Genomic DNA, 13,953 nt, shown 5'->3' with positions numbered 1-13,953 from the left:
ATGCAAGTTATTTTCTTTTACATAATTGTGTTTCACGGATGTTCCAATCAGAAGCAGTGTTTCAGCTAACTATTTTCGGAAATTACTCCACCCATTTTTTGGAAATGTTGGTATAGTCTGGGATAGATGTAGCAAACGCAACGCCCACTTCATTGGCCTACCCACTCACGTCTGACTTGAGAAAGTCACAACTCCAGCTTCCCGAAGAGATGCTTCGCCTCTAACATTGAGAAAATCAGTAAAACACAATCGAGGTAAGTCCACGCCATACTACTACATATTTCTGACCTAGCTTGATATGATAAAACTTGCCTCAACCTAGTTTGCTAACTTTTCAGAAGATGTTGCGTTCACATGCTTATGCGGTGGTAGGACTAACATTAAAAATGAGATTTCCCTCTGAATCATAATTCCTGGACTGCTGGTTAGTCATTTTTCCGGATATGTTGTATCAACGACTCGTGGGGGATGGAGCAATAAATAAATAAAGATGTGGTGAATGCGTATTAAGAATATCTAATGTCTAATCAAACATTAAAAACCTAAGTAAAAACAAAGAAAAAGTGAGTTGGATGCGTGACCGTTCAGTGCCCTCTGGACCTAGCTGTCATAATGCCCGGTCCTAAACCTTATGGAGAACAATGACGCATCTCTTTGGCCCTCTGTATTTACGTTGTCTGTGGGCTGTGAATGTGTCTGGCCAGCATATGGCCTCCACTGACTAACAAGAGGCTGGTGTGGGCTTTATTATTCTCTGCATTGTCTCCTGATTCCTGATCGCACGGAAGCAAAGTCCAGGCATAGCAGTGCTGAGAAGCTGTATTATTTTAAGAGTTTGACATTTAATACAAAACAAAGCTGCTAAACTGCCCTTATCACTGTATGCATATTTTACCCTGTGTTTCAGTTCATTGTTTAGCAGTACTATTTCTAGCTATGACCAGACCCCAGTGACGTGCTCTGGGAGCACAATATGTTTTTCTCTCTCACACGTTGGTCTGGGTTTCCTGCCGTGGACCTATTTTGCTGAATGGATTTTGACTCCCCACCAGTCTCTGAAATAAGGCACACTATAAAGTGGTTTGGTTTCTTCCATAGAATCAGCATTCACTGGAGAATCTTAATTACAGGGTTCGCATAGGCCTCAGCCGGGTTTTGCGAGCCTCCCCTGACTGTTTCCGAGGCTCGACTGGTCCCTGTTGGTAATTCCAGTATCGACCACAGCGATAATGAGCAAAGTGGTGGCAGCATTCCAGGGGATCCCAACTCCAGCTGCCTCATGGGAAAGGGTGGCGGGGGAAGTCTGGGAGACAGTGGATCCACACCGTAATCTCTCTGCCATAAACGCCAGCTTCCGCAGATGCTTCGTTTTCATGGTCTGCCGAGCCGCGAGGGTGGGCCATCCTCCTCATCATCTTCATCCTCCTCGATCGTCATCGACATTCGTTTGTTGCTATATAGCTTCTTGTGAGCGGTGATCAAAGAGGCAGCGATTAACATGTTTGGACAACAGCAACAAAGTTGTGTCTATTTGGTGATAGGGACTCGGGAGATGGCATCAGTGGCTAGATATTCAGGAAATGGGCTGTTCCTGTTTGTTTTCTGCAGAACTCTTTTGGTTCTGCCCTCCCCGCAGTATTCTCTCTCCACTGCACTCCTATGAAGACAATGGTTTAGAAGTTTCTGGCAACGCCTGCGCTAAAGCCCAACACAACCATTTAGTCAGCACAGTAGAAGTCTGACCACAACATTGTTAAAGTCTTGAGAGAGTAATAGAGAGTGCAACATGGGTAAGATTTCACGTTACCCTGCCTGCAGGAAAGAATTCCTGTTGATGCCTTTCAGGTTTTTGTTTTTTCATGAAGTTCCCCAGCTCAGGCCCCTTTACCGACACCAAGGTTCTCAATCTCTCTCCCTTTACTCCCTATGTCTATATCTATACAGCCCTGTCTTCATACAAACCCAGGACTGGCCTAAAACAACAACAGTAGCAGCAGCAATGCTCCTGCTGAAGCCAGAGGTGTGTCAGCAGATCTCATGCCCACAGCAGATTAGCAGGACCGGGTGGCGGATACAGGGCTTTTGTTGGACATGCTTTGACTAAAGCATCGCACAGTCGAGCCGCCTGTTCCTCATTGTGCTGGTGGCTGCAAAAAACAGCTCAGATCAGTTCACATGAGTGAGCCGAGAACTGTGGTGAATGGGCCAAGCCTCTGGGTGATTTCATCACATCATCCCACTTTCAAAGGAGGTGCCCTTTACCACATGGGCCCAGTGTGTTCCTTCCTGGGCCTTCGCAGGAAAAGACAGTGATCTCCCTCTGTAAACAAAGGGCAGGAGACAATGGACAACAACACATATTTGTTGAGGTTTTTGGTGGATGTGTGTCAGAAGGCTATATCGTGTATATGATCAAATCTGGGCTGTTTGGTACTTTCCAGTCTGAGAGGCCTTGCTATTGATGGCCTCAGAGAGGAAGCTAAAAATATCTTGTAATCATGTTATTAAGTTGAGCTTAAGCAGTCTCTTGTGATCCTCGGAAATGTTGTCAGAGAGTCTGAGAGTGGAGAGACGACGTGCAAGTTCACAAACAAACGAGTTGTGGAAAAATCGGGCGAAGAGAGGATGGTCTACTTTCTGGAAGGTATTCTGTTATTCTTTAGGCAAAGTCTGGCCTACTTAAAATCAAAAACGTATCTCCATTTTGTTGTTGTTGCTGTTTTCCTTCTGCCGTGATGTCAACACCCTTTGTTTACTCTTGTATTTACCGTGAGAATGAAAAGAGACTGAAAGACGGATGGGGTCATAAATATGAGCTGTGGTCTATTCAGTGTTTTTAGTTTTTTGTTGTTGTGGTAAAAGCTGGCGTCGCGGAAGATGAATCAGCATGGAGCCTGTGTGTGTGTGTGTGTGTGTGTGTGTGTGTGTGTGTGTGTGTGTGTGTGTGTGTGTGTGTGTGTGTGTGTGTGTGTGTGTGTGTGTGTGTGCGTGTGCGTGTGCGCCTGCTGCTGGGGGGGGGGGGGGGGGGGACAAGGCCTGCATTGAGACATTCTTCCACTTCAAAAGCCCCCCAGAGGCCTGGCCGAACACTGGTTGAATGGATGGGGATGGAGGAGGGTGTGCCGGGTGGAGAGTAGAGAGACAGGTGCACAGCACGAAGGCGGGGTTGGTGGGGGGGGACTCCCACTGCCATCTGCTTTTCTTTTCTGAGACTGGGTTCTTTAAACCAGCCCCCCACCCCGGGTGCCTTGCAGCGACACACTACCCCCTTGGCAGCCGCCGCCCTGCCCCTGTCGCCATGGCACCCCTCTCCGGATTAACCCCTGCACATGTGCCGAGTCAAGCGCGGGGGCCTGCTGCCTATTGTGAGCCAGGGGAGTGCTGGCCCCCGGGAGGGGGGGGGGGGGGGAGGAGGGTGATGGCTGCATAGATAAGCGTGTGAAAGGACACCCGCCATGGATTGACTTTAGAAGAGGTGGGGGGGGGGGGGGGGTGGGGGCGGGGGAGGGGGTATGCCTTGGGGAAGTAATTTTGGGCAGAAGCCGCGCTTTCTCTCACAGTAGATTGTGACTTGTTTTAACCAAGGGATTACTCTCCTTCAACAGGCACATTGTCTGTGAATCTGCAGAGAAAGTGACCATGACGGCCATCGAGAGCAAAGACACGGACGTCAGTGACACCGATAGTGGGATCATTGTGCATTCTGGTAGGAACACTCCTCAACAAACAACCTTTTAGGACTCTATAACGGATGTAACACTGTGTCACCATTTAACAGGTTCAATGAGGGTACAGTCAATTCGAGAACAATTCGTTTTAACATTGCCAACTTAAACTATAAATGATTGATGTAAATCTACAAATAATAACTATATGCCAATGGCTGCAATATAATATACCTCCTTTTTGTGATCGCCATTCTTTTTAAACAAGTATGGCTGATCATGCTGCTCAAGACAATACTGTGGTTAACCTTAAAATGGACACAACATTTTCTCTCCTCCCCCCCAGGGCCCGACAGCCCCAGCACGCCACTGAAGGATGTGAGCACCCACACCAGAGCCCTGAAGCTGAAGCACCAGGCCCTGGAGCAGAGCCTGGAGATCTGCCTGCTGGAGCTCAGGAAGCTCTGCATCAGAGAGGCAGTACGTGGCTCCTCTATACCACTAGATCTAGATCTAGATAGATGTAAATATCTATACGGATAGATGTATATCTTCTATATATTGCACTTGGCTTTATACGTTTCATCTGAGTTCGCAGGCACTGTTAAACCGATAACTGTGGGTAAATACAAATATAAAATAATAATGCTAATAACTCTGCAGGGTAGGAAGTCCTTCTCCTGGATTAAAAGTATCCTTGGCACATGGAAAATCAGTCATGAACGTACAAGATGTGGCCCAGCAGTAGGGGAAGTAATGGCAGTGTATGAAGAGCACAGCTAACCCAGGCTCTGCGTTTGGCAGGAGCTGACCGGGCAGCTGTCCTCAGACTATCCCCTGATGCCCGAGGAGCAGCCGCCCCGCGTTCGGAGACGCATCGGGGCGTCTTTTAAACTCGACGAGGGCCTCATCTGTCAGGATGGCGAGGTTTGTTACCCTGACTACCAATCACCATTATTACCATAGTTTCCATTTTACGTCCTTATGCCATCAACTGTTTTTATCTTTCACCTGCTATCCAAAATTCCACTGATCATCTCGTATGCCCGTTGACGTCTTCAAAGCGTATCTACTTTGGAGGTGGCTGTGTCTCAGTGCTGTGTGCATGTTTTGCATGTTTTGGCGTCATTCTCAATACAAATTAAGGAGTTTATCCTTTTTTTTTATTTTTATAAATACAGTAAAGCAACAAAAACGCTTCTTTACAAGACGCCCACACAAACAGCAGATATTGGGGTCATGTTCATTTACCAGGAGGAGACCCATAGGTAGCACCAGACTTATGGCTCCAGCAGCCCATTGCAGATAGATGTGGATGTTTCAAACTGTACCTTCTTCCCCTCCAGGACCCGGAGCTGCACTCCCTGGCGGCCGACCTGGCCCTGCAGAGCCAGATCCTGGAGGCGGCGCGGAGGCTGTCCCTGGAACACCACCTCAGCAAGCCGCAGAAGAAGAGCCGCCTGCAGCAGTGCAAGCGGGAGGAGAAGAAGTTCAAGGACCTCCAGGAGGCGGTGACCCGGCAGCGGGCCCGGAGCCAGCGCAGCTCCCCTCAGACCGCAGGCTCGGCCCACTCCCTGAAAGGTGAGGGGTCACGAAGAGCCCCCCCCTCTGGCGAGAAAGTGCCCTGATGGTTCCTTGTCACCCCGCGAACATCTTGGTTCTAAACACTAGCCTGTTCCGCATGCAGGTCCCAGCTGCCGAGTGAAGAAGGCCAGTCTTTCACTGAGATTCGCTTTGAGTGAGGATTTGATGTTTTCTTTCCTGTGTCTGCAGACTCCTGCATGTCCGATGACAGCTCTCTCTCTGACGTGGTGGCTTTGGATGATGGTGAGCATGTTTCTTAGTCTTCTAGTCCTACTTGTACTTGTGTATACAGTATATGCATGGATTATATATCGGATTGGAACAAGACAAAGGGATCCACTTTGAACTCATTGAATGCCGCCTCACTCTCTTTTTGTGTTTCTATTGGTCCTTCTCAGACATGGACCCCCCCGACGCCCTTTACCCTCCGGCGGGGGGCTCCTCTTACCTGGACCCCCTTCAGCCGCTTCCCCTGCAGCAGTCCCAAGGCCAGACCGGAGTGGAACACGAGCGTTCCCCAATCCAGAACTCTCCGTGGAAGGAATCCAGTCTGGACCAGCCCTACCAGAAGCTCCCAAAGCCTCAGTCTGCGTGCAGCAGCAGATCGAGGTAAAGCCCCCGAGCCCCCCCGTCCCACCGATCAAACCAAACCAGCAACTAGGGAAACATATGTGGAAATTCCACATATTGGTTTTCAATGACTCCAGGAATGTTTTTACGCGATCCCTCAGCTCATCAGTGTTGGATGACTCCTTGAATCTCTTCCACCATTCCATTCCAATCAAACGGTGTAGCACAACGCTAACCCCCAGCCTGCTGGCGTCTGTGTGTGGTGTTGCAGTAGTCCGGTCGGGGCCCCGGTCTACCCAGAGAGGATCCTCCCCTCCCAGTTCATCAAGAGCCTGACCATGAGGCACAACCACACCTGCAGCGCCCCATCCACCCCGGAGCTGCACGTACGCAGGCAGTACTCCCAGTCCTTCAGGTGGGTCTAGTAGGAACCAGACAACACGTGTATAGGCAGTACTCAATCCTTCAGGTAGGTCTAGTAGTAACCAGGAAAGGAGTTGACATTGAAAATTTAAATCATGCAAAGTATTTTCAATAGCTTTCACAAGTGAGTCTGGCCTTTTGCCTTTAAGCAAGTCTACTTCAAATCGACTCCTGTCATATGTACTTATTGTAAGTCGCTTTGGATAAATGCGTCTGCTAAATGCCCTAAATGTTAATGTAAGGGTAAGCGTTGGATTTTTAGCCATGCTGTGACAGACATCACCTTCAGCAAATCAGATTAACTTGACTCCACTCTGATGAGCTGATACAGCTTGTTCCAAATCATTGGTTGAGATCCTATAACGGCACCCCTAAAATATAGGCTTGGTTAATCCGACCTGTTAAAATGTAGGATGAACCATGCTTGTGTCTACTATCTGCTTCCTCTAATAAAGGCCCGCTGATATATTGTGTTGTCTCGTTAGATTAATAGCTGCAGGATTGCACATAGGCCATCTGATATTTGGAATTAGGCTATATAATTTTACATTAATGACAGATATAACCGATTTTCAATTTTTACGTGTTAAAAAATCAGACAGTGTGGCATGTGGATTATAGATGAGGTAAATTAATTAAGGTTAGTGTTAAGGTTGAAATCATCATGCTGCCGAAACCTTTAATTGATAATAATTTATCTCTTTTTCCCAAGGCTTCCTAAGAACAAGCTGACGGTGGAGGTGCCGCGCACGGGCTCGGAGGGGGGCCGGGCCCGCCCCCGGCTGCCCCAGCGCCGCTGTGCGGCCGACTTCATGGTGCGCTCTCCGGATTACTCCCCGCGCCGCCTCTACCAGTCCAGCTCAGAGGACAGCAGCTCGGAGCACTCTGTCTCCTCCCAGGCCAGCTCCCCCGGGAGCTGGCCTGCCCCGCCGAGCCCCACCGAGATCCCCAAGCTCTGCCCCCCGCCCTACGGTTTCCACTACGGGGCCCAGGGGAAAGGCCCCGCCGCCGGCCCCCCGGGGAGCTACAAGAACAACAACAACAACAGCAACCACGTGAACAACAACATGAACAACAACACGAACAACATCAAGAACAACTACAACTACAACAGCCCGGCCTCCGTCGACGGTGGAAGCGTCCGTTCGCTTCAGTCCCCGCTATCCCCTCCGAACAACATGTGTCGGACCCCCCAGCCGCAGAGAGCCAGGCCGGAGGAAGGGTTCTCCTCTGCCGGGAGGGCCATGAAGGCTCCTCCTCCTCCCTACTCCCGGCTGGTCCGCACCCCATCCCTGAACGAGTACCCCGGCCACGGCAGCCCGGTCATGCCGCGGGAGGTGGTGTCGGAGGAGCTCAAGTCCTGGCACCAGAGGAATAAGCTCCAGAGGTTCCCGCCGGGATCCGGAGAACGCCTAGGCCGATCCCAGAGGTTCAACAACGGCCCTGGTTCGCCTCAGCCCCCGCCCTACAAACAGGTGGGTCCAAACACTGTCCCGCCTTTACCTTGAACACTTTAACTTACTTAAAGGTGCCATATTATACCACCAGGTGTGAGTGTGATCTGGCCGTTACAAGCCGTTTTGAAAATCGGCCTCTTCTGACATCGCAAGTGGGCGTGTCCACCTAGATGTGTGCTGGATAGATCAGTCTACCAGCCTATCCAGTGGACCGTAGCAAACATCGCTCATCTCTCTGTCATACATATAGGGGAACACGCCCACTAGTGATGTCGGAAGAGGCAGATTTTCAAAGCAGCTCGAAACACCTAATCACACTCCCACCTGGTGGTATATTCTGTCACCTTTGAAGCATATCAGGGATATGTGAAGGTGTTGTTGGATGCACCGTAAGACATGCATAGAGAGATGGACCACTGTCGCTGACCGCTCTGATCTTGTTGTTCCAGGGCTCAGGCAGCGTCGTCCTCCAGAGGGCGGCTGATGGAACTCCAGTCCAGTGGTTTGTGGAAGAGGATGCTGAATTAGTCAGTCAGGTGTAACCTGGAGATCCCTGTTGAAGTATGCTACCAACTAGGAGTCATTATGTGTATTCCTTTCTATGTATTGCTGTATTTATTGAGCCGATGGACTCAGAGTTTGTATGTCTTAAAGTGGCAGGACACTATCCTTTTTACGGAGGAAGAAAAAGGATAAACCTTTTTGAGGGTATGATAAGCACATTGTTGCTCCTATTTCTTTATTTAAAACTACAGTATGATTAATTTATTTGATCAATATTTTCTGATTTGGTTTTCTGATAGATGTTATGTCTGTGGTGACTCAACATTTGTCTCTGCATTTTCCAAATTGTGCCACACAGGCTTTGACATCATATATACTAACTGTATATTCATGGGCCTTTTATGTGGCTGGTACACATATTGCAGGTTTGCAGGAGCATTCATAATTTAAATCTCAATTCCAATATTTATCTATCATAAAAATAAAAATAAGAATAAAGAACAAAGTTCCTTTGAATGCTGAAGGTAAATATTAATATACTTTAGAAATGTTTTGCTGAATCTAACAAAAGAAGAAAAAGAATCGGACCTTTTACAATGTGAAATGAGAAGAACAACATTAGGCCTGACTATGAATTTCTATTAATATCTTAAGCCTTTTATTACTGAGTGAAGGAGTGTTGGTGTGTTCACTGCACCGTGGTGTGGTGTTTCTAACCAAGTGATTGTATCATTTTTATATCCTATGTATTTATAAAACATTTGTATATGCATTATTAATTAAAAGTATTGTTCCCGATATGACTCATGCTAGTTATAATCAAATGAGTTCCACCAGACACAGGAGCCCTCGTGGAAGCATAACGCATTCCTTCCGTCAATCTCCGGTTTCCTTTTCCCACTGCATTCACTCATTTTCTGCCTTGCTTGTTTGAAGCTTAAAAGTTCAAAGCACCCCTTCAATTCATCTAGAGTTTAACTCATAAAGGGCTTCATAATTCTACTCGACAAAGCAACCAAAATAAGTGATAGACATTCAATAAATGTTAAATAAATGGTATACAGTCTATAGAATGAGGCAGTATGGTATGCAAGAGTAGTTCAGTCAGCATTCATTCTTGTCATACATGTCTATGCATGGTATATCAGTGATGTTCATTCCAGTTGAATGAATATGCATAGTCCACACAGAAGAAAATTTGAATTTAATGGAATTCTCAAAATATTCATAATTTTCTTGTGAAGTTTCTATGAGAACAGGGTCACCATTGCGGCACAGAGAATCAGAAGGAGAGCAACGTAGAGGATGGCCCAGCGGGAGCGAACGAGCCAGTGAGCCAGAGGGAATGGTCTCAACTTTGTGCTATGCCTGGGGAGAAGAAGGGTTTTGCTATTAAATCACCAAAGAGAAACAACGAGTTTGCTGCCATCTACAGGCGGACTATATAACATGGTTTTGTGGACTGTCACATTTACATACATTCAAAACATGTACTCATAATAACTTATATATACTAATAGAAGAGGAGGAAGTCTCTTCTCTTCACAGGGATACATAAAAAAATACTTACGAGCTTATAGAAGACCGGAAATGGTTGACTCCCTTCTTCCTTGAGAATGAGGCTCTGCCCCTGTGTCTCTGCCTCAGTACAGTCTCCACTGTACAACTGCCGTAAACAAAGAGCGTGCATCACGTTCACGACCACACATATGAGTCAAACAGCTGAAATACCTCTGGCCTCACGCTCTTATTTTAAGCGGCACCTTTTGCTGCGGGTCTTCCTGGCTGCTTCTTCTGCGGATGGAGGAGGAGGTGGAGGAGGTGGAGGACTCTGAGGGTCGGGGAGCGGGGACGGACTCCGGACAGGTCGGACCAGGGCCAACCCCTGAGGAGCCTCTTCTGCCTCGACGAGCAGCCTGCGATCAGAATGAAGAAAACATTGAATGGTGGATAGGTCATACATGGATCTCTGACATCATAGAGAGATCGATAGCTATGTAGATAGATAGGTACGTTATTCATCCCTGAGGGGAAACAAAGCTATTACGGCAGCTCACATCAGAAACACAATAGTCATTTAACAATAAAGGCAAGGCAACTTTATTTATATAGCACTTTTCATACACAAGGCAGACTCAAAGTGCTTCACATAAACATTGTCATACAATAAAATAGATAAGTAAAAGAAAAACATATGCAAAGAAATGGGTAAAATAGAAAAAGGCATTTTAGTATTAATATTGAAAATAAAGGCAAAGTTAAAAAAGCTTTTTAGAAAGTGCAATGTATTTAAGATTTAGCAGAAAGCTATAGAAAACATAAAAGTCTTCAGTCTTGTTTTAAAGGTGCTCAGAGTTGGGGCAAGTCTTAAATCAAATAAAGACAGTGACTAGAACAAAATAAACATCTGTATCTAACCATTTGAATCAGCCTTATGATAGATGGTAGTAGAGATTTTTCTGACCTGCCATCCATCAAGTACTGGTCGACGGACCAGTTGGACTCAGAGCTGAAGGTGGGGGAGGGGGAATGTCCATCACCCAGGGACAACTGCTTCTTCAGGTCTCGCTTTCTCTTCTCCTGGAGAGAGGATGGACATAGGATGTGCATGTAACTGTAACTGGAAGATTAAGACACACCAAGGACCCGGGACAGTAGTGTTGGTGGCAGACAGCTCAGGAAATGCTATTCATCATTTGGAAGTGTGACACCAAGGGCATGGCCTATGTTTCCTCAATGGTAGTTTATGTGTCCGATCCAAGCAGACAACACTAAGGCCAAAAAGAGGAGAACAGAACAAAACCCTACCTGGGATTCTTTTGTGATGATGGATGTGCTGACCCTACGGCGGCCATTGTACTTCAAGGGAGGAGAAATAAGAGTATTATTAAAAAAACAGCAGAGGAAACCAAAGGCGGAACGGTAAAACCACCATCAGCGTACCTTCTGGAAGGTATTTTGGTCCTGCTTTTGGAGTTCCATCACATCAACATCTGCCGGAAAATAAATAAAAACACAGCCGCCAATCAGATGGTGTCAAATGATTCCAACCACCATTGTGTGTTTCAGCTCCACCTGCCTAGCAAAACGGACTTCTCTGGAAGCTGAGCAGGGTTCTTGGATTGGTGACCAGACGGTGCTTGTAGAAGGGTCAGAGGGACAATAACAGCGCTCCTCCCTCAGACCTTTGTTAATCTTTAATTAATCTTTAATTTAATCTTTAATGCCCTGTCTTTCAGACAAGATGTTTAACGAGTCCTGACTCGCTGCGGTCACTTAAGATCATCAGAAAAAAGTTGGGGTGCTAATGCCGATGTCCTGGCCAAATACACAAACTGGTTCTTCTACCAACATGTCCCCCTTATCATCCACCAGGTCTCTCATCCGCTAGTTTCATCATTCCTCTCCTCTCTTCTGTGATAGCCGGTGTGTGGTGAGAACACTCTGATAGTGGATGAGGTGTCACATCCCCTCCCCTCCCAAACACACAAACATACACTCACACACATACACATACACTCACACACTATGTAAATAGATTTATGTATCTGTGGTAAGCGCTATGTAAATTAAATTAATGAATCATTAGCTCAGCTGACCTATAGGGGTTCCCGGTTCGGTGAGGCATCTGCGGGAGATGCGATGGACCAGCTTCTTGGTCTGCTCCAACTCCAGTCCTTCTCGTTCGTGGCGTCTCTTCAGATTCTCCACGTGAGACACCATGATCTCCACCGCTCTGCAGATACGCGCCTCCTGGAAAAACAGGGAGTCCACGGGGACCTGTGACTATAGAGCGTACACAGGATGCCAGAGTCCCTGAACCACGGTGATATGGATTAAGTGAATGATGAGGAGCTTCTGTTGGAGACCCAATACTGGATGATAGCTGCTGTCAGTTGATGGTATTTGTAGTGTTGAAAACTCTTAATAAACAAGCATTTATTATACATTTCATTATGATGTATAATTATTCCATAGAACAAAAAAACTGAGATACAATTCCTGAAAACTGAAAAGCTTTCTCTCTTTATTTCTCAGTTCAAACAATAACTACGGAAGATACTCAGCCTTCATCATCCAAAAACCTTGAAGATATCCTATGACACGCCAACATTGATACCACATGAAAACCCTTTGTGGAGGGCTGTGGTTCACCTGGTGCACTGAGCCCAGCAGCTCCGCGGTGGTGGAGATCCGCCCCACGGTCCCACCCACGATGTCCAGAGACAGCTCCAGCTTCTGTAGGATCGCGCTGCGCCTGATGTCCAGGCAAAGAGCCTTAAGGTCCTGGCAGAACACAGTCACAAATATTATAGTTAGGCAGCACTGTGGCTACCAGGACACCCACGCATGCACACACTTGCCTATTACATGCCATCTGGTAGACAATTTTTAACGTTTCAAACAATACCGTGAGTACATGCATTCTTAACAAAGGTGACTCTAATTGGAAAGAAGTGTGCAAATCTTAAGTAAATTGTCACAAACGAGCCCCAGGTGCCAACCCTCCCATGTAGTTCAGACCTGCAGCAGGAGTAGGCCTACCGCACCAGTGCCCAAAGGTATCCCCCCCACACAACGTTAACCGTTCTTTGCTCCCTGCTCCTCTTTACCTCCAGGGTCTCTCTCCCTCGGCTCAGCTCCTGCTCTATGTTCTCCTCAGCCATGTTACGGGCGCGCTCCTCCGCCTGTAGCCTCTGTTTCAGGGTGTACTGGTCCGTGCGGAAGGCCAACGTAATTTGGCAAAAGGCGGACTGGGCGAATTGCAGAAGGCAGGGGTTAAGAGTGAGACTGTCAACTGGAGTTGGGAAAGTGTATTACCATAATATGTGAAAGTTGAAGTGATCAGAATTACCTCGATTTCGTCCTCTGACATTTGTGTGCTGCCAGAGATTGAAAGCGTTAATTGGATACTAGTGAAATTGAAGAATTGATTACCAGATAGATACAATACACAGGTTATTGTCTTACGTGTTCAGGCCAACTCGCTCTACAATAGAAAGGTCGCTCCAAGGTGTAACAGGAGGCTCCACTTGACAGTATTCTGTATAAGATAGTGTTGGGTTGAACCTCAGTATGGAATGTATTATTTATATTGCATCATGTGAGATGGTTTAACAAGGTCAGCCCCAACAGTAGCTTCCTCTTACCTTCATCACTGTCACTGCATGCCATGGTGAGATGATTACCAGTGTGTTGTGTTTCTGTAGAATTCTATAGTAAGAAAGAAAAAGCCTTAACTGCAGTCTACCGCAATGGAATACAGGCATTCACTCTGCGGTCTACAGCGTAATCCTATGCTGAGGCTCCAAAATTAACAAACCACACAAGAATAAATATTCATAGAAATGCAATCCTTAATAAAGAGGGTAACGCTGAAGAGTGTTACTCACCTTAATGATCATTTCTGGAAAAACTTGTGGGTACCCTACAATGACCCCAAAGGAGTTATTGCAAAGAAGAACCCCTATTCAATTAACAGTGCAGTAAACTCTAAAATGTTGTCCTTCCACTGTGGTCGTTCCCTATGGTTCTTCCGAGTAAGTAGAAAGTAGATAATCCTATTAAGGGATCCACAGAAACTAATCTGGAACAGTGTACACAAGGGCGCCTCTGGTGGGCAGGTGTGAACATTACCGAGGTCAGCAAAAGGTGCATTATGCACTCAGCGCATCTCAAAATACATATTCCTGGTGGCAACTATGAATATTTTTAACTTATTTACCCAAGTTTGGCTAACCTTGAAAATT

At 46.7% G+C, this 13,953-nt stretch overlaps 2 protein-coding genes across 2 annotated transcripts; one reads left to right on the top strand and one right to left on the bottom strand.

The window, feature by feature from the left end:
- Window positions 1-155: 155 nt before the first annotated feature.
- inavaa (innate immunity activator a) lies at window positions 156-9,983 on the top strand. Its single transcript, XM_056599328.1, has 10 exons — window positions 156-254; window positions 3,606-3,706; window positions 4,012-4,145; window positions 4,470-4,592; window positions 5,012-5,246; window positions 5,439-5,492; window positions 5,648-5,858; window positions 6,091-6,234; window positions 6,955-7,717; window positions 8,149-9,983. The coding sequence occupies exons 2-10, from the start codon at window positions 3,640-3,642 to the stop codon at window positions 8,239-8,241; spliced, it is 1,824 nt and encodes a 607-aa protein (XP_056455303.1). The 5' UTR covers window positions 156-254; window positions 3,606-3,639; the 3' UTR covers window positions 8,242-9,983.
- Window positions 9,351-13,610, bottom strand: si:ch211-163l21.11 (inositol 1,4,5-triphosphate receptor associated 2). Its single transcript, XM_056599381.1, has 13 exons — window positions 13,597-13,610; window positions 13,354-13,417; window positions 13,175-13,247; window positions 13,059-13,086; window positions 12,817-12,957; window positions 12,359-12,490; window positions 11,803-11,956; window positions 11,147-11,196; window positions 11,012-11,062; window positions 10,668-10,783; window positions 9,967-10,119; window positions 9,774-9,869; window positions 9,351-9,571 (listed from the first exon to the last, which is right to left on the bottom strand). Exons 1-13 carry the CDS (start codon window positions 13,606-13,608, stop codon window positions 9,451-9,453), a joined length of 1,191 nt encoding a protein of 396 aa, XP_056455356.1. The 5' UTR covers window positions 13,609-13,610; the 3' UTR covers window positions 9,351-9,450.
- Window positions 13,611-13,953: the final 343 nt, after the last annotated feature.

The sequence above is a fragment of the Gadus chalcogrammus genome, chromosome 1, assembly GCF_026213295.1.
Source record: "Gadus chalcogrammus isolate NIFS_2021 chromosome 1, NIFS_Gcha_1.0, whole genome shotgun sequence".
In the NCBI taxonomy this organism is placed as follows: Eukaryota; Metazoa; Chordata; class Actinopteri; order Gadiformes; family Gadidae; genus Gadus; species Gadus chalcogrammus.
The sequence above is the reverse complement of the archived record's forward strand: the minus strand, read 5'-3'. Positions and strand labels throughout refer to the sequence as shown.